This window comes from Nerophis ophidion, linkage group LG02 (genome assembly GCF_033978795.1).
Source record: "Nerophis ophidion isolate RoL-2023_Sa linkage group LG02, RoL_Noph_v1.0, whole genome shotgun sequence".
NCBI lineage: Eukaryota > Metazoa > Chordata > Actinopteri > Syngnathiformes > Syngnathidae > Nerophis > Nerophis ophidion.
This window is the reverse complement of record NC_084612.1, coordinates 3,327,568-3,348,866: the sequence shown is the minus strand read 5'-3', so window position 1 is coordinate 3,348,866 and position 21,299 is coordinate 3,327,568. Positions and strand designations below refer to the sequence as shown.

The following is a 21,299-nucleotide window of genomic DNA, read 5'->3' as shown; positions in this document are numbered from 1 at the left end:
AACACTCTAGTGGCTAGCTTACAATCAACACTCTGGTTGCTATCGTACAATCGACACTCTAGTTGCTATTGTAGAATCAACACTAGTTGCTATCGTACAATCAACACTAGTTGCTATCGTACAATCAACACTCTAGTTGCCAGCTAGCAATTAATGTGCTGGTTGTGAGGTAGCAATTAACACTCTAGTGGCTAGCTTACATTCAACACTCTGGTTGCTATCGTACAATCAACACTGTAGTTGCCAGCTAGCAATTAATGTGCTAGTTGTGAGGTAGCAATTAACACTCTAGTGGCTAGCTTACAATCAACACTCTGGTTGCTATCGTACAATCAACACTCTAGTTGCTATCGTACAATCGACACTCTAGTTGCTATTGTAGAATCAACACTAGTTGCTATCGTACAATCAACACTAGTTGCTATCGTACAATCAACACTCTAGTTGCCAGCTAGCATTTTAATGCGCTAGTTGCCAGCTAGCAATTAATGTGCTAGTTGTGAGGTAGCAATTAACACTCTAGTGGCTAGCTTACAATCAACATTATGGTTGCTATCGTACAATCAACACTGTAGTTGCCAGCTAGCAATTAACGTGCTGGTTGCCAGATAGCAATTAACGTGCTGGTTGCCAGATAGTAATTAATGCGCCAGTTGTCACCTAGCAATTAACACTCCAGTGGCTAGCTTACAATCAACACTCTAGTTGCTATCGTACAATCAACACTCTAGTTGCTATCGTACAATCAACACTAGTTGCTATCGTACAATCAACACTAGTTGCTATCGTACAATCAACACTCTAGTTGCCAGCTAGCATTTTAATGCGCTAGTTGCCAGCTAGCAATTAATGTGCTAGTTGCGAGGTAGCAATTAACGCTCTAGTGGCTGGCTTTACAATCAACACTCTGGTTGCTATCGTACAATCAACACTCTAGTTGCCAGCTAGCAATTAATGTACTAGTTGTGAGGTAGCAATTAACACTCTAGTGGCTAGCTTAAAATCAACACTCTGGTTGCTATCGTACAATCAACACTCTAGTTACTATTGTAGAATCAACACTAGTTGCTATCGTACAATCAACACTCTAGTTGCCAGCTAGCATTTTAATGCGCTAGTTGCCAGCTAGCAATTAATGTGCTAGTTGTGAGGTAGCAATTAACACTCTAGTGGCTAGCTTACAATCAACATTCTGGTTGCTATCGTACAATCAACACTGTAGTTGCCAGCTAGCAATTAACGTGCTGGTTGCCAGATAGTAATTAATGCGCCAGTTGTCACCTAGCAATTAACACTCCAGTGGCTAGCTTACAATCAACACTCTAGTTGCTATCGTACAATCAACACACTAGTTGCTATCGTACAATCAACACACTAGTTGCTATCGTACAATCAACACACTAGTTGCTATCGTACAATCAACACACTAGTTGCTATCGTACAATCAACACTCAAGTTGCCAGCTAGCATTTTAATGCGCTAGTTGCCAGCTAGCAATTAATGTGCTAGTTGTGAGGTAGAAATGAACACTCTAGTGGCTAGCTTACAATCAACACTCTGGTTGCTATCGTACAATCAACACTCTAGTTGCCAGCTAGCAATTAATGTACTAGTTGTGAGGTAGCAATGAACACTCTAGTGGCTAGCTTACAATCAACACTCTAGTTGCCAGCTAGCAATTAACTCGCTAGTTGCCAGGTAGCAATTAACGCACTAGTTGCCAGGTAGCAATTAACGTGCTGGTTGCCAGATAGTAATTATTGCGCCAGTTGTCACCTAGCAATTAACCCTCCAGTGGCTAGCTTACAATTAACACTTTAGTTGCCAGCTAGCAAATAACGCACTAGTTGCCAGCTACCAATTAACGAGCTCGTTGCCAGCTAGCAATTAATGCGCTAGTTGTCGGCGCCTAAAAATTAACACTCTAGTGGCCAGCTTACAATTGACACTCTTAGTTGCCAGTTAGCAATTAACGTGCTAGTTTCCAGCTAGCAATTAAGGCGCCAGTTGTCAGCTAGCAATTAATGCAGTAGTTGTCAGGTAGCAATTAATGCGCCAGTTGTCACCTAGCAATTAACACTCTAGTGGTCAGCTAGCAATTAGAGCACTGGATGTAGCGTAGCGTTTGGCATGCTCGTTGTCACCTAGCGATTAACGTGCTAGTTGTCAGCTAGCAATTAATGTGCTGGTTGCCAGATAGCAATTAACGTGCTGGTTGCCAGATAGTAATTAATGCGCCAGTTGTCACCTGGCAATTAACACTCCAGTGGCTAGCTTACAATTAACACTTTAGTTGCCAGCTAGCAAATAACACGCTAGTTGCCAGCTACCAGTTAACGAGCTTGTTGCCAGCTATCAATTAATGAGCTCGTTACCAGCTAGCAATTACTGCGCTAGTTGTCAGCACTTAGCAATTAACACTAGTGGCCAGCTTACAATTGACACTCTTAGTTGCCAGTTAGCAATTAACGTGCTAGTTTCCGCTAGCAATTAAGGCGCTAGTTGTCAGCTAGCAATTAATGCAGTAATTGTCAGGTAGCAATTAATGCGCCAGTTGTCACCTAGCAATTAACACTCTAGTGGTCAGCTAGCAATTAGAGCACTGGATGTAGGCTAGCGTTTGGCATGCTCGTTGTCACCTAGCGATTAACGTGCTAGTTGTCAGCTAGCAATTAAAACAATAAATGTCATCGAGTAATTAAGATGCCAATTGCCAGCTAGTGATTAGCGCGTTAGTTGCCATATAGCAATTAACACTCTAGTTGCTAGTTATCAATTAATACGCTAGTTGTCAGGTAGCAATTAATGCGCTAGTTGTCAGGTAGCAATTAATGCGCCAGTTGTCACCTAGCAATTAACATTCCAGTGATGAGCTTACAATTAACACTCTAGTTGGCAGCTAGCAATTAGAGCGCTAGTTGCCAGCTAGCAATTAACGCGCTGGTTGCCAGCTAACATTAAACGCACTGGTTGTCAGGTAGCAATTAATGTGCCAGTTGTTACCCAGCAATTAACACTCTAGCGGATAGCTTACAATTAACACTGTAGTTGCCAGCTAGCAATTAAGGCGCTAGTTGTCAGCTAGCAATTAATGCAGTAATTGTCAGGTAGCAATTAATGCGCCAGTTGTCACCTAGCAATTAACACTCTAGTGGTCAGCTAGCAATTAGAGCACTGGATGTAGGCTAGCGTTTGGCATGCTCGTTGTCACCTAGCGATTAACGTGCTAGTTGTCAGCTAGCAATTAAAACAATAAATGTCATCGAGTAATTAAGATGCCAATTGCCAGCTAGTGATTAGCGCGTTAGTTGCCGTATAGCAATTAACACTCTAGTTGCTAGTTATCAATTAATACGCTAGTTGTCAGGTAGCAATTAATGCGCTAGTTGTCAGGTAGCAATTAATGCGCCAGTTGTCACCTAGCAATTAACACTCTAGTGGTCAGCTAGCAATTAGAGCACTGGATGTAGGCTAGCGTTTGGCATGCTCGTTGTCACCTAGCGATTAACGTGCTAGTTGCCAGCTAGCAATTAAAACAATAAATGTCATCGAGTAATTAAGATGCCAATTGCCAGCTAGTGATTAGCGCGTTAGTTGCCGTATAGCAATTAACACTCTAGTTGCTAGTTATCAATTAATATGCTAGTTGTCAGGTAGCAATTAATGCGCTAGTTGTCAGGTAGCAATTAATGCGCCAGTTGTCACCTAGCAATTAACATTCTAGTGATGAGCTTACAATTAACACTCTAGTTGGCAGCTAGCAATTAGAGCGCTAGTTGGCAGCTAGCAATTAACGCGCTGGTTGCCAGCTAGCAATTAACGCGCTGGTTGCCAGCTAGCAATTAACGCGCTGGTTGCCAGCTAACATTAAACGCACTGGTTGTCAGGTAGCAATTAATGTGCCAGTTGTTACCCAGCAATTAACACTCTAGCGGATAGCTTACAATTAACACTGTAGTTGTCAGCTAGCAATTAGAGCGCTAGTTGCCAGCTAGCAATTAACTCGCTAGTTGCCAGCTAGCAATTAACGCGCTAGTTGCCAGCTAGCAATTAGAGCACTGGATGTAGGGTAGCGTTTGGCATGCTAGTTGTCAGCTAGCTGTAAGCAGCACAATACTGTGCTTTACAAATGGTTAGAATGGCACTATAATAACAAAGTACATTCAGAACCAGTTTAATGTTAAATATGATGATCATTTCATACAAGATATATAAGTAGGGGTCCCTGCAGCTTCTCTCCATCAGTTTGGGGGTTCCTTGGCCTGTAAAAACTGAAAGACCCTTGCTCTGAATGTGTTGGTCCCCGAAGCATGTTCAACATCTGCTGTATTTGAAGTATTGCCAATTTACTACTGTGATCAAAGTATGGACTTTTCTATTCCCTTTGTCTACAAACCCCGTTTCCATATGAGTTGGGAAATTGTGTTAGATGTAAATATAAACGGAATACAAGGATTTTCAAATCATTTTCAACCCATATTCAGTTGAATATGCTACAAATACAACATATTTGATGTTCTTTTTTTGCAAACAATCATTAACTTTAAAATGTGATGCCAGCAACACGTGACAAAGAAGTTGGGAAAGGTGGCAATAAATACTGATAAAGTTGAGGAATGCTCATCAAACACTTGTTTGGAACATCCCACAGGTGTGCAGGCTAATTGGGAACAGGTGGGTGCCATGATTGGGTATAAAGCAGCTTCCATGAAATGCTAAGTAATTCACAAACAAAGACGGGGCGAGGGTCACCACTTTGTAAGCAAATTGTAGAACAGTTTTAGAACAACATTTCTCAACGAGCTATTGCAAGGAATTTAGGGATTTTACCATCTACGGTCCGTAAAATCATCAAAAGTTCAGAAAATCTGGAAAAATCACTGCACGTAAGCGATGATATTACAGACCTTTGACCCCTCAGGCGGTACTGCATCAAAAACCGACATCGGTGTGTAAAGGATATCACCACATGGGCTCAGGAACATTTCATAAAACCACTGTCAGTAACTACAGTTGGTCGCTACATCTGTAAGTGCAAGTTAAAACTCTACTATGCAAAGCCAAACCCATTTATCAACAACACCCTGAAACGCCACCGGCTTGGCTGGGCCCAAGCTCACCTAAGATGGACTGATGCAAAGTGGAAAGGTGTTCTGTGGTCTGACGAGTTCACATTTCAAATTATATTTGGAAACAGAGGACGTGGTGTCCTCCAGAACAAAGAGGAAAATAACCATTCGGATTGTTATAGGCGCAAAGTTCAAAAGTCAGCATCTGTGATGGTATGGGGGTGTATTAGTGCCCAAGGCATGGGTAACTTACACATCTGTGAAGGCACCATTAATGCTGAAAGGTCCATACAGGTTTTGGAGCAACATATGTTGTCATCCAAGCAATGTTATCATGGACGCCCCTGCTTATTTCAGCAAGACAATGCCAAGCCACAAGTTAGTGTAGCTTCATAGTAAAAGAGTGCGGGTACTTTCCTGGCCCGCCTGCAGTCCAGACCTGTCTCCCATGGAAAATGTGTGAAGCGTAAAATAGGACAGCTGAGACCCCGGACTGTTGAACGACTGAAGCTCTACATAAAACAAGAATGGGAAAGAATTCCACATTCAAAGCTTCAACAATTAGTTTCCAAAGGTATATTTAGTGTTGTTAAAAGGAAAGGTGATGTAACACAGTGGTGAACATACCCTTTCCCAACTACTTTGGCACGTGTTGCAGCCATGAAATTCTAAGTTAATTATGATTTGCAGAAAAAATAAAGTTTGAGTTTGAACGTCAAATATGTTGTCTTTGTAGCATATTCAATTGAATATGGGTTGAAAAGGATTTGCGAATCATCGTATTTTGTTTATATTTACATCTAACACAATTTCCCAACTCATATGGAAACGGGGTTTGTAGTTGACATGTGTGGGCAAAAGGTTGAGGAAGCATCACTTCTGAAAGCGTAACTTTCAACAGAAGAGGTGACACCAACATCAGCGCTACTTCCTCTGGAGCCAATAAAAAAAAAAAAAAGTCTATCATCTAGAGCAGATAGTTCGAGGGGAACCGTCGTCCAAATCATCCAAAAGGACTAGAACCGCCGCAGTCTGCAAGGAGGCTCACCTTGGCGAAGTCTCTGGAGGCTTCTCCCCGCCCTCTGCTGCTGTCGGCCTCGTCCGCCCAGCTCGCACTTCCGTTCTGCCAGGAGACAAAGAAAGGCGGGAAAAGGTAAGCAAGAAGAGTCACAAACACTCTCCACTTCTGGCAGGAATGTGTGCGAGATCTCAGCTCTGTCAAGTCAGACATGTTTTAGTGATGGTACCACATTTTTCAAAAAAACTGCTTATGAGAATGAGTTTTTAAGAAGAAATTTTAAGTAGGGCTGAACCTCTTTGGACACCACAACCATTTGATTCCATTCTTGGGGGTCACGATTCGATTCAAAATCTAAATCATCACTTTTTTTTATAACACTGGTTTCCAGTTCCTGTGATGAGGTGGCGACTTGTCCAGGGTGTACCTCGCCTTCCGCCCGATTGTAGCTGGGATAGGCGCCAGCGCCCCCCGCAACCCCAAAAAGGGAATAAGCGGTAGGAAATGGATGGATGGATGGTTTACAGTTCTTGGATGAACTACATTCCTCCATAAAATAGACAAACAGTTCTAATAAATGTCTATATTACCTGAAAGAAACTTGGTTTTGTTTAATACAATTCTACCCAAACATTTAATAAAGTCAAATACAAATAATTTGCCCAAAAAGGTTGATTGTGTCTTCTTATTTATATAAAAAAAACAAGAAACGTATCCAATGCTTCTCCTTCCTAAAGTAAATCTGTACATTAGATATGATCATCTATATCAACAATATGCCTGAGTGGCTGTTTAGGACAAATATTTAAAAAATGTTTTATATGTATGTATGTATATATATATATATATATATATATATATATATATATATATGTATATATAGTATATACACATATATATATACATACACATATATATATACATATACATACATACACACATACATATATATATATATACATATACATACATACACACATACATATATATATACATATACATACATACACACATACATATATATATACATATACATACATACACACATACATATGTATAAATATATATATATACACACATACATGTATACATACATACATACATACGTGTATATATATGCATATACAAACATACATACATATGTATATATATATACACATACATATATATACATAAATACACACATATATACACATACATATATATACATGTACACACACATATATATACATACACACACACACATATGTGTATATATATATACATACACAAAAATGTATATATACGCATACACACACATATATACATATATATACACACATGTACACACACATACATACATATATATATATATATATATATGCATATATATATATATTTAAACATACACACACACACACACACACACACACACACACACACACACACACACACACACACACACACACACACACACACACACACACACACACACACACACACACACACAAACACACACACACACACACACACACAAGGTCAAGAAAAAAAACAAGCTATTTCATCCCGACAAGCCTGTTTCGCAGGTTTCCCTGCTCCTCCCTCGGAACATTTTGCATATTTAGTTTGTTTGCTATAAAAAAAAACAGTTATCTTTGACAAAAAGGGCAGAAAAAAAGACAAAAAAAACAACATTAAAAAAACCCAACAACTTAGAATTAAAAAATAGATCAGAAGTTGATGTAGAGATATTTAAGCGTTAAATAACGCATGATAAGGTGATTTGTCTAGGTCGTACCCCCGCCTTCCGCCCGAGTGCAGCTGGGATAGGCTCCAGCACCCCCGTCACCCCCAAAGGGACAAGCGGTAGAAAAATGGATGGATGTTTGGATGTAGGCCCTGGCTCACGATTACCATCATTTATTTCATGACTGAAGCAAAAAAAAAATTTCACTTTTATACTAAATTGACTTCACCTACAACTTATTAAATACAAATATAGAAAAAAACTACTGGCTGCGATAAAGTTTAGATCCATGAAGGAAAGAAGAAAGTAAATGAATGTTTATAACTGAATAAATCTATGTATTGACAAACATTTGTTTTCTTTTGTATTATTATTTTTAATGAATTAAGTAATGTTTATGACAACCTTTTTCCAAAACACAATATAGAATGTGAGATATAACAGGATAATGCATACATTCATCATTTGTTTTCAAAACGCTTACAAAAAAAGTGGGACCCCATTTTTATGACGTGATGGGGTCCCTGGCGCCCCATTTTGAAAATTCCTATCACAAACGCTGGACAGTTATGTACAAGTTTAGATTGGGATATGACTTTACTTAATGGGGAAATATGTTTATGACTCTTGTTTTCATGTTAGCATTTAAGCTAGCTAGCAAGCTGGTCTGTCAATAAAGTTATCACCGCGTAGTTTTAATCACGGTTTTTCCATCATTTAAATGGAATATGTTATTACTAATCGTCAAGAGTTTTGCAGCTGTTATTAATAACATAAAAACGCTTGCAGCTGCTAAAACCGATGCTAAAGTGACCACTCTTGTAGCAACTGCAATTTCTATACAATACAGTCTGTTGGAACAAAGAAAAGACATTTACTTTTTGTGTAAAAATTGCAAAGGAAACCAAAAGAAGAGCGCTGTCAAATTAATTTGATTAAATTCAAATGAATCACTTGAATTAATTGTGATTATTCACAGTAAATTACGTACATAATTTAAAATAAGCTAAAGAAAGGCCTCCATACTTTAAAACAAATGAAAATCCCTCATCAGAATCTCACACACAAATATTTCTTTGAATGTTTGACTTTAATGTAAGTAATGTGTTTGCTCAAAACCTGGTAAAAGCATTATCTAAAGCTTTATTTTGAAGCACAATTTTGTATGTGAGTGCATTGACCTGATCAATGACCTAACAACCAAGCTGCCTTTTGGGCGCAGTTAATGTCAAGGAGGTCTAAATAAATTATATGTAAAAACTCTTTTTAAAAATCTAAATAAATTGCATGATTTATCCGTGATTATGAGTGATTAATTACATGAATTAATTTTTGATAGCTTTAAATAAAAATGTATACATGCACGCAAACACACATACAACATAGAATTATAAACATATATGTTAGAGATGCGCGGATAGGCAATTATATCATCCGCAACCGCATCACCAAAGTCGTCATCCACCCGCCGTACACCCGAACCAACATTTTATCAGAACCGACACCACCCGCCCGCTGAAATACATCAGAGGTCGACCACTTTTACTACTCACAGAGCCATTTAAACCCGTTTCACAGAGTTATGAAGACAATGGGAGCCGCTAACGATCTTGCGAATATCCAATAGCGTTCATCCTGATGACAAGAATTTGGACGTGCTGTGAAGCCATTGCCTTTGACACCTTCAACAACATGTACAAACCATTTATTAGTCCGGAAACATGTTGTATGCAGCTTCTATAATCACACGAACAAGATTGAAAGGCATACTGGGTGATACAGAGTACACTGATGGTTGTGATATAAACAACTTTAACACTTTTACTAATATGCGCCACGCTGTGAAGCCACACCAAACAAGACTGACAAACACATTTCGGGAGAAAATCCTCACAGTAACACAACATAAACGCAACACAACAAATACCCAGAATCCTTTGTATCCGTGACAAATCCTGAATATATAGCGGGGTGTATAAAATAGTCAGGATGTGTCATGGATACAAAGGATTCTGGGTGTTTGTTGTGTTGCGTTTATGTTGTGTTACTGGAAGGATGTTCTCCCGAAATGTGTTTGTCAATGTTGTTTGGTGTGGCTTCACAGCGTGGCGCATATTACTAATAGTGTTAAAATTGTGTATATCACAACCATTAGTGTACTCTGTGTCACCCAGTATGCCTTGCAGTCGTGTGCTTGTTGCCGCGGAAGCCACACACAACATGTTGCTGGACTGACAAGCAGATCGTACATGTTGTAGAGGGCGAGAAAGTCAATGACTTCATAGCACGCCCTAATACATATTATCTGGGTGACTGCCGGTAGTCTTTCTAGAGAATATTAGCGTCTCCTATTGTCTTCTTCGCTTTGTGACACGGGTCTTAAATGGCTCTTTGAATGGTAGAGGATACCGATCCCAGAACCATGCATATCAAATATTTCCGGATGGTTCAACCGCCACCCGCCCGAATCTTATTAAAATTTATTTTTTTGTCATGTGACCCGCGGTTTATATGTGTATATATATATGTATATGTAGACACACACATACGCACACGTGTGTACTGTGTGTGTATGTATGTATGTATGTATATATATATATATACATATATATATATAAAATATATACATACATACATATATATATATTTTTTTTTTTGTCATGTGACCCGCGGTTTATATGTGTATATATATATGTATATGTAGACACACACATGGGTACTGTGTGTGTGTATATATATATATATATATATATATATATATATAGTGGGGCTTCACGGTGGCAGAGGGGTTAGTGCGTCTGCCTCACAATACGAAGGTCCTGCAGTCCTGGGTTCAAATCCAGGCTCGGGATCTTTCTGTGTGGAGTTTGCATGTTCTCCCCGTGAATGCGTGGGTTCCCTCCGGGTACTCCGGCTTCCTCCCACTTCCAAAGACATGCACCTGGGGATAGGTTGATTGGCAACACTAAATTGGCCCTAGTGTGTGAATGTGAGTGTGAATGTTGTCTGTCTATCTGTGTTGGCCCTGCGATGAGGTGGCGACTTGTCCAGGGTGAACCCCGCCTTCCGCCCGATTGTAGCTGAAATAAGCGCCAGCGCCCCCCGCGACCCCGAAAGGGAATAAGCGGTAGAAAAATGGATGGATGGATGGATATATATAGTGTGTGTATGTGTGTATATATATATATATATATATATATATATATATATATATATATATATTCATTAAAAATTCAATAAAGGCTGTTATGATAGAGCAGATGTAAAATAATCTTAATGTAAAGGAAGGCAAAATAATTTAATGTAAAAAAAAAGTAATCTAAAACATGCATGATTATTTTGCAACTACAGATGATTAATGTGATTTTTTTTTTGATTCATTACTTAACTCATTATTTTTCACAGCCCTAAAAGAATACGAAAAATAAAAAAAATCCCCAACCTCTCTGCAGTACCTTTGGTAGAATATTTCTACTTTAAACATTTAACAAATGCTATTATGATGGAACATTTCTATTTCCACCATGTCCTTGGTGAAAATGGATCAAAATGAAAGAATCTTCAGGTATATCATGGCTGACTTTAACTGTTTCCGCAGCAGTTGTCTCTTTTTAAAGAATATCTCAGCTCTTTGACCTCAGCTGGTTTCCTCCAAAATACTGTTTGACAAAGGAGCCATCAGCCTGACAAAGAGCACAGGTTAATCAAACGGGTAAACTCCAAATAAAGCTGCCACAACAACCAACACGAGAAAAACTAATATGTACTCAAACTTAAGGAAGGCCTTTTTTTTTTTCTTTTGTGGGGGTTGGAGGAGTAACCTCTGGAGTTATTGCGCCCCTGGGCTTCTGTGTCTCCCACCCCCACACACTCTTCATCCTCAAACATCTCCATTTGACCTGAACCATCTGCATCTCTGAACCCCCCCACCCATGTCTTCCGACCCAGCTGGACACAAGCAGCCCCCCCCCCCATCCTTCCATCTTAATGCAGCTGTGACGGGTGGCCAAGTTCATGGAGTGTAGCTGGGCTGTCAGGAGGGGCGAGGACACACACACACACACACACACACACACACACACACACACACACACACACACACACACACACACACGCACACACACACACACATTCCTCCGAAAAAAAGCCTTCTTCTTTAGGACCACCCTTTCTAGATTTGTATTTACATTAATAATATATACATACTATGCAAATATACAAAAACTTTTGCTAAATTAGTTGGAATTTTACAAGAAAAAGTTCACAATTTCACAAGAAAATCTTTGATTTTAACACTGCCAAAAACCTAAGTCTTTATTTTACGCGACGCAAGTCAAATTTTTACAAGATTTGTCCAATATTATGATAAAAGTTGGAATTTTACCCAGATGCAATTTCACAAGAAAAGCTTAACATTCTGGCAATTTTATGAAAAGTCGTAATTTTACCCGAGGAAAGTCACAATTTTGTAAGAAAACAAACATTTTGGCAATGTTATGATAATAATCTGCTTTTTGCTTGACAAAGTTATGAGAAAAGTCATCATTTGTCACAAAAAAAATGTCACAATTTTACAAGAACAACAAAAAATATTGTGATACAAGTCAGAATTTTATGACAAATGTCACCATAATGCAGTAAAAAGTAACAATTTTACATGAAAAAGTAATATTCTAACAAGAAAATATGGAAATATTACAGAAACAGAAGTGATGAGAAATTGTTCCCAATTTTATAAGAAAAAAGTCGACATTGTGAAAAAAAGACTGCTTTTAGTAATTTTTTAAATTTTTTGCTTATAATTGGTTTTTAATCTTCATTATTCACTCTAAGTTATTACAGTATGTCTCTATATACGTATCAATTTATTTTTTATAAAATTTGGCCAAAGGGGGCGCATTTGAATTTGTTACACATACTTGTTATTTCATATGTTGACCAGAGGGGAAGCACTTCAAAATTATGACAAAAGTCATCATTCGTCACAAAAAATGTCACAATTTTTAATTCTTTATTTTTTGAATGTGTTGCTTGTAATTGGTGTTTAATCTTCATTATTTACTTCACGTTATTACAGTATGTCTCTATATACATTTTTATTTATTTTTTATTAATTTTGGCCAAATGGGGCGCATTTCAATTTATTACATACACTTATTTCATATGTTGACTGGAGAGGAAGCACTTCAAAATTATGACAAAAGTCATCATTTATCACAAAAAATGTCACAATTTTAATTTTTTTATTTTTTACTTGTAATTGGTTTTTAATCTTCATTATTTACCTCAAGTTATTACAGTTTTTCTATACAAACATGTTTATTTATTTTTATGAATTTTGGTCAAAGGGGGCGCATTTCAATTTGTTACACACACTTGTTATTTCATATGTTGACCAGACGGGGGGCACTTCAAAATTATGACAAAAGTCATCATTTGTCACAAAAAAATGTCACAATTTTACAAGAACAAAAAAAAATATTGTGGTACAAGTCAGAATTTTATATGACAAATGTCACCATAATGCAGTAACAAGTAACAATTTTACATGAAAAAGTAATAATTTTTAGCAATATTACAGAAACAGAAATAATGAGAAATTGTTCCCAATTTTATAAGAAAAAAGTCGAAATTGTAAAAAAGACTGCTTTTACCATTTTTTATATTTTTCGAATTTTTGCTTGTAATTGGTTTTTAATCTTCATTATTTACTTCAAATTATTACAGTATGTCTCTATATACATATTTATTTATTTTTATTAATTTTGGCCAAAGGGGCGCATTTCAATTTGTTACACACACTTGTTATTTCATATGTTGACCAGAGGGGGGGCACTTCAAAATTATGACAAAAGTCATCATTTGTCACAAAAAGTCACAAATTTACAAGAACTACAAAAAATATTGGGATACAAGTCAGAATTTTATATGACAAATGTCACCATAATGCAGTAAAAAGTAACAATTTTACATGAAACAGTAATTTACATGAAAAAGTAATAATTTTACATGAAAAAGTAATATTTTTTAGCAATATTACAGAAACAGAAATAATGAGAAATTGTTCCCAATTTTATAAGAAAAAAGTCGAAATTGTAAAAAAAAGACTGCTTTTAGTAGTTTTTAATTTTTTTAATTTTTGCGTGTAATTGGTTTTAATCTTCATTATTTACTTCAAGTTATTACAGTATGTCTCTATATACATATTTATTTATTTTTATAAATTTTGGCCAAAGGGGGCGCATTTCAATTTGTTACACACACTTGTTATTTCACATGTTGACCAGAGGGGGGGCACTTCAAAATTATGACAAAAGTCATCATTTGTCACAAAAATATGTCACAATTTTACAAGAACTAAAAAAAATATTGTGGTACAAGTCAGAATTTTATATGACAAATGTCACCATAATGCAGTAACAAGTAACAATTTTACATGAAAAAGTTATTTTACATGAAAAAGTAATAATTTTACATGAAAAGGTAAACATTTTTGCAATATTAAAGAAACAAATAATGAGAAATTGTTCCCAGTTTTATAAGAAAAAAGTCGAAATTGTGAAAAAGACTGGTTTTAGTATTTTTTTTATTTTTTGAATTTTTGCTTGTAATTGGTTTTTAATCTTCCTTATTTACTTTGTTATTACAGTATGTCTCTATATACATATTTATTTATTTTTATTAATATCGGCCAAATGGGGCGCATTTCAATTTCTTAAACACGCTTGTTATTTCATATGTTGACCAGAGGGGGAGCACTTCAAAAAACGTTTACACACAAACTTGTTATTTCATATGTTGACCAGACGTGTAGCACTTTTTAAAATCAACACAGTCAATTTGAAAAATCTCTACTTTTTGGGACCACGTTCATTTTAATAGATTTCACCACCAGGGGTGCAAATGAGACATTCTCTATTAGATGCAATGGTTTTCTGTATAGGGACCATGATTTATGTCCCAACTTGTTCACACCTCCTCATATGGTAGGTACTTTTCATTGTTGATTCCTCAAGAAGGGTAGAAATACAAGAACACAAACACACACTTTTATACACTCGTAAAGGCCGATCATAGTTGTGTGTATGTTTGCGAGTGCTGGGGGGGGGGGTTAGGTGTGACGGCCCCACAAGACGGGAAGGAAGGAAAATAAGGGCAGCGAGAAGGCTGCACGGTATGTGGCCAACAGGAATGTCTCTAAGACAAAACCTATAAAAGCATTGGGAATCAAAACAAGATCCGCTTGGAGGAGGGGGTGTGGGTGTGTGGGGGGGGGGGGGGGGAGGGGGGGGCGACGTTAATAGCTCCGGCTCGAGGTCCAGTTTCAAGCGGGAGCCCATTGGTCGGTGGCAATTACAGGGTCTGAAAGGAGAGCCCCGGGGGGGCCAAAGGTCGCAAGGGCTCCTGAGAGTAAGACATTTTCCACATCCATCGCGGGATGCTTGTAAACATTCATGCTGCCTAAACAAATACTCATCAGATACTTGTTGAACCCCGCCCTCCCCCCCTCTGGAATCTTTTACGATCCAGATGGGACACACGCACACACACACACAAACACGTTCTGATACAACACACAAGGACCACTTCCTGTCGCGTTATCTTCCCACAACAGATCCAACATTTCCATTCATGTGCCCATTATTATATTATTCAGCCTTCCTTTTACAGCTCACCCTCATTGTGGTCAAGCTGGAGACAACCCCAGCTGACTTCAGGTAAGCAGTGGAAAGGCAGGATACAAATGTATACATTCACACATATGGACGATTTAGATCACGAGGTGTCCAAAGTGCGGCAAATCCTTTCATTTTCCCCTTATAACCCGCCTTATAATTGGATTGATAGTACTTACCGACCTCGAAGCTATTTTATTTGCTACCTGGTGTAATGATCAGTGTAACCAGCAGATGGCAGCCACACATAAGAGAAACATGTGGACTGCAGGTTGACGCCTGTACAATAAATGACTCTGGCAAGCGAGCCCAAAACCTTTGATGTCTAACTGATCATTTAGAACCTGTGTCTCAAAGTCAAGGCCCGCGGGCCGAATGAATTACATATGGTCCCCCGGGATGATATTTGATTAGTATTAGAACCGGCCCGCAGGCCAAAGACGCCTGCTGCTGTTTTTGCACGCAACAATACTCCCATCAGTGTTGGCGCTAGCAACTTTCAAAATGCATCAAGTCACACATTAAAAGCGTTACTAAAACGGCCATCTTTCATCTCCGTAATATCGCTAAAATTCGCTCCATTCTGTCCACTAAAGACGCCGAGATCATTATCCATGCGTTTGTTACGTCTCGTCTCGATTACTGTAACGTATTATTTTCGGGTCTCCCCATGTCTAGAATTAAAAGATTACAGTTGGTACAAAATGCGGCTGCTAGACTTTTGACAAGAACAAGAAAGTTTGATCACATTACGCCTGTACTGTATATACCTTTATATACATATATACATACATATATACCTGTACTGTATATACCTTTATATACATATATACATACATATATACCTGTACTGGCTCACCTGCACTGGCTTCCTGTGCACTTAAGATGTGACTTTAAGGTTTTACTACTTACGTATAAAATACTACACGGTCTAGCTCCATCCTATCTTGCCGATTGTATTGTACCATATGTCCCGGCAAGAAATCTGCGTTCAAAGGACTCCGGCTTATTAGTGATTCCTAGAGCCCAAAAAAAGTCTGCGGGCTATAGAGCGTTTTCCGTTCGGGCTCCAGTACTCTGGAATACCCTCCCGGTAAGAGTTCGAGATGCTACCTCAGTAGAAGCATTTAAATCTCACCTTAAAACTCATCTGTATACTCTAGCCTTTAAATAGACCTCCTTTTTAGACCAGTTGATCTGCCGCTTCTTTTCTTTCTCCTATGTCCCCCCCTCCCTTGTGGAGGGGGTCCGGTCCGATAACCATGGATGAAGTACTGGCTGTCCAGAGTCGAGACCCAGGATGGACCGCTCGTCGGGACCCAGGATGGACCGCTCGCCTGTATCGATTGGGGACATCTCTACGCTGCTGATCCGCCTCCGCTTGAGATGGTCTCCTGTGGACGGGACTCTCGCTGCTGTCTTGGATCCGCTTGAACTGAACTCTCGCGGCTGTGTTGGAGCCACTATGGATTGAACTTTCACAGTATCATGTTAGACCCGCTCGACATCCATTGCTTTCGGTCCCCTAGAGGGGGGGGGTTGCCCACATCTGAGGTCCTCTCCAAGGTTTCTCATAGTCAGCATTGTCACTGGCGTCCCACTGGATGTGAATTCTCCCTGCCCACTGGGTGTGAGTTTTCCTTGCCCTTTTGTGGGTTCTTCCGAGGATGTTGTAGTCGTAATGATTTGTGCAGTCCTTTGAGACATTTGTGATTTGGGGCTATATAAATAAACATTGATTGATTGAAAAATGGGGGGCCACTTTGTTGTAAGCGTTTTGAAAACAAATCCTGTTATATCTCACATTCTGTATTGTGTTTTGGAAAAAGGTTGTCATTAACGTTACTTAATTCATTAAAGAAAGAATACAAAAGTAAACAAATTTGTATGCATATGTAAATGTGCGTAAAAAAAAAAAAATGCCGGTATTTTTATTGTAATATTTTCAGAATGTGTTTCTTCTATTTTTGGCCAAAGTAAGACAAAGAAAACAATCGGAAGTTGTCTTTATTTTTAAGTTTTAATGCTATTATTTTAATAGCTTGGCCTGCGTGTGCCCCCGAGTTTGACGATGATAAAGAACAGGGGTCTCAAACTCAAATACAGAGTTGGCCAAAATTTAAAACCAAACAAAGCAGCGGGCCAAAGTTGAACAAATTAACCTTTTAATAGGGACCCAAACAAGTTTTGCATTGAATCTTGAACAAGCAAGATTCAATACAGTACATAAATTTATAGTGACATGCAAAATCGAGTTTCAAATAATAATAATTAAAAGATATCAATGGCATATCAAATAACATTTTAATAAAAATGGAATGCCTCTTTTCGGCGGCGGGGTTGAGGTGGACGGGGTTTGGTGATAGCGGGGGGTGTATATTGTAGCGCCCCGGAAGAGTTAGTGCTGCAAGGGGTTGTGGGTATTTGTTCTGTTGTGTTTATGTTGTGTTACGGTGCGGATGTTCTCCCAAAATGTGTCATTCTTGTTCGGTGTGGGTTCACAGTGTGGCGCATATTTGTAACAGTGTTAAAGTTGTTTATACGACCACCCTCAGTGTGACCTGTATGGCTGTTGACCAAGTATGCATTGCATTCACTTGTGTGTGTGTATAAGCCGCATATATTATGTGACTGGGCTGGCGCGCTGTTTGTACGGAAGAAAAGCGGACGTGGCGACAGGTTGTAGAGAACGCCAAAGGCAGTGCCTTTAAGGCCCACCCTCAATACTGTTCCCTGGGATGAAATTCGGGAGGGACACTGAACTTCGGGAGTCTCCTGGGAAAATCGGGAGGGTTGGCAAGTAAGAGTATTAGCGGTGAATGCGGTGTTACAGCAGCGGGCCAGCTCTGATGTTAATTTGATATTGCCTCAAGGGCCAAGTGAAATTACACGGCGGGCCAAATTTGGCCCGCGGGCCAGAGTTTGACACCCGTGATATAGAACATTACACACGGCGCTCAAATATCTGTCAAAATGTTTAAGTAGGACTTTGGGAAGCTACAACGCCACACTGATCGTCTACCATAGTCAGACGTACTGTGCTTCAACATACGGGTATTAAAATGGCTCCTAGAGGTGAGGAAAATAATCGATTTTTAGATATATCGTAAATCAGACATGGATGATTATATCATCGATTAGTAAACGTCAATTATTGATAATCAATGTATTTATTGAGATTCGGACAGTTTTTAAAAAATGGCTGACTGCAGCGAGCAACCTGTTTTTGTTTTTGTCATGAAAAAAGTCAAATGATAAACGTGAATCTACTGTGTACTCATATGGACCTTTATTAGCACATTACGCCAACAGCGTAGCGAGTATAATTTATTTTAATTTTTTTTTTTTTTTTGAATGAGTGTAAATTGGGGAGGGAGGGTTTTTGGGGTTGGTGCACTGATTGTAAGTGTATCTTGGGTTTATTATGTTGATTTAATAAAAATAAAAAATAAAAATAAAAATAATAAAAAAATGATTCTGCGGCCCGGTGGTTGGAGACCACTGAAATAAATAATTTTATTTGATATTTTACGGTAACGTGTTAATAATTTCACACATAAGTCGCTCCTGAGTATAAGTCGCACCCCCGGCCAAACTATGAAAAAAACTGCGACTTATAGTCCGAAAAATAGGGTAATTATGACACGCTATCACACTGAGTTCAGCTGCCACTACAACACAATAAAATCTCACCTCATCGCAGATATTTAAAACAGTAAAAGCCAATAAAATAGATAAAATACTAAAACAGTAAAGCATAAGAAACAAACAAAAAAGTTGCGTCCTATAGCCCGGAAAATCCGGTACTTCTGTTTTTAAAATATATTGTTCAATCAAGCCTTTAAATAGACTCCCTTTTTAGACCAGTTGATCTGCCGTTTCTTTTCTTTTTCTTCTATGTCCCACTCTCCCTTGTGGAGGGGGTCCGGTCCGATCCGGTGGCCATGTACTGCTCGCCTGTGTATCGGCTGGGGACATCTCTGCGCTGCTGATCCGCCTCCGCTTGGGATGGTTTCCTGCTGGCTCCGCTGTGAACGGGACTCTCGCTGCTGTGTTGGATCCGCTTTGGACTGGACTCTCGCGACTGTGTTGGATCCATTGTGGATTGAACTTTCACAGTATCATGTTAGACCCGCTCGACATCCATTGCTTTCCTCCTCTCCAAGGTTCTCATAGTCATCATTGTCACCGACGTCCCACTGGGTCATTATTGTCACCGACGTCCCACTGGGTGTGAGTTTTCCTTGCCCTTACGTGGGCCTACCGAGGATGTCGTAGTGGTTTGTGCAGCCCTTTGAGACACTAGTGATTTAGGGCTATATAAGTAAACATTGATTGATTGATTGATTGATTGAATCTCAGTTGTGGTCACCTGGACTCATTTTAGACTGCCTTAGAAAGGGAAGCTGGGTCCTAACTGGATCATTTTTCCATTTACATGGAAATAAAAAAACATGGATCAGTTTTTTGTTTTTTTTTTACAACACAATCTAAAGATCGCTCTCCTCCGTAAAGTTGTGAAAGGTCGGTTTTCATCAGGACAGAGGGCTTTCCTTCATGATGTCACGAGAAGCCGCCGCTTCAAAAGAGGAGCAAACAAGTGAGGGAGGCGATAGATTTTTGTCACGTTTGGCCAGAGGTGGGTAGAGTAGCCAGAAAATTGTACTCAAGTAAGAGTACTGTTACTTTAGAGATGTATTACTCAAGTAAAAGTGAGGAGGAGTCACTGAAATATTTACTTGAATAAAAGTAAAAAGTATGTTCTGAAAAAAACTACTTAAGTACTGAGTAACTGATGAGTAACCTGTTCTTTTAATGATGACGGCAACAAGTAATGCACAAAAACATAAAAATAGCAATGAACAAATTCAGAGCCAGGAATATCTAAAGTATGTCTGATTCTGATCTCTTAAGCAACTAAAGCAATAATATATATTAAATAATGTTTGGTTTTACACTGTATTGAAAAAAAAATTGAAAATGAATTTTACCTTTGCAACCTCATTATACTATTGGCTAAGTTTTATATTCATAAATGTAAGTTTCTCAATACCCGACCTGTTTTTGGTGCCTTTAAAAAAGATTTAGAACTCTACATTAAAACACTCTACCTCTAACAACCAAAAAGCTGTGAAAACGATGATGCTGTGTTCCAAATTGAAGTTATTTACTGAGATTGAGTGAGCCTATGGCTTTGCACTTTGTTTATTTTATATATATTTGTTTCGCATTCGATTTTAGTTACCTTGAATTTACAACCTCCGGGCGCTGTTTTGTACGGTTTTTATACTATTTTGTACTTACTTTGATTATTATTTTCAACTGTTTGTAAATGTTGAAATTTATAAATAAAGGTATTGAATTTTTTTTTTTTTTAAAGTGTGCAGTTAATCACGTGACCGCCTGACTCTGTTTGATTGGTGAAACGGGGTCAAACGTCACCAGTGACTGCATTTGATTGGTGAAACGGGGTCAAAGGTCACCAGTGACTGCATTTGATTGGTGAAACGGGGTCAAACGTCACCAGTGACTGCATTTGATTGGTGAAACGGGGTCAAACGTCAGCAGTGACGGCATTTGATTGGTGAAACGGGGTCAAACGTCAGCAGTGACTGCATTTGATTGGTGAAACGGGGTCAAACGTCAGCAGTGACTGCATTTGATTGGTGAAACGGAATCAAAGGTCACCATTGACTGCATTGAAACGGGTCAAACGTCACCAGTGACTGCATTTGATTGGTGAAACGGTGTCAAACGTCACCAGTGACTGCATTTGATTGGTGAAACGGGGTCAAACGTCACCAGTGACT

The 21,299-nt window shown here is 38.7% G+C and overlaps 1 protein-coding gene across 1 annotated transcript in view; it reads right to left on the bottom strand.

Annotated features, from left to right (window-relative positions):
* Positions 1–21,299, bottom strand: part of LOC133536041 (AT-rich interactive domain-containing protein 3B-like) — a 336,012-nt gene that overhangs the window by 109,459 nt on the left and 205,254 nt on the right. Inside the window, exon 3 of the mRNA XM_061876224.1 lies at positions 6,118–6,192. Coding sequence (XP_061732208.1) covers positions 6,118–6,192 — 75 coding nt within the window. The remainder of the gene's footprint in view (positions 1–6,117; positions 6,193–21,299) is intronic.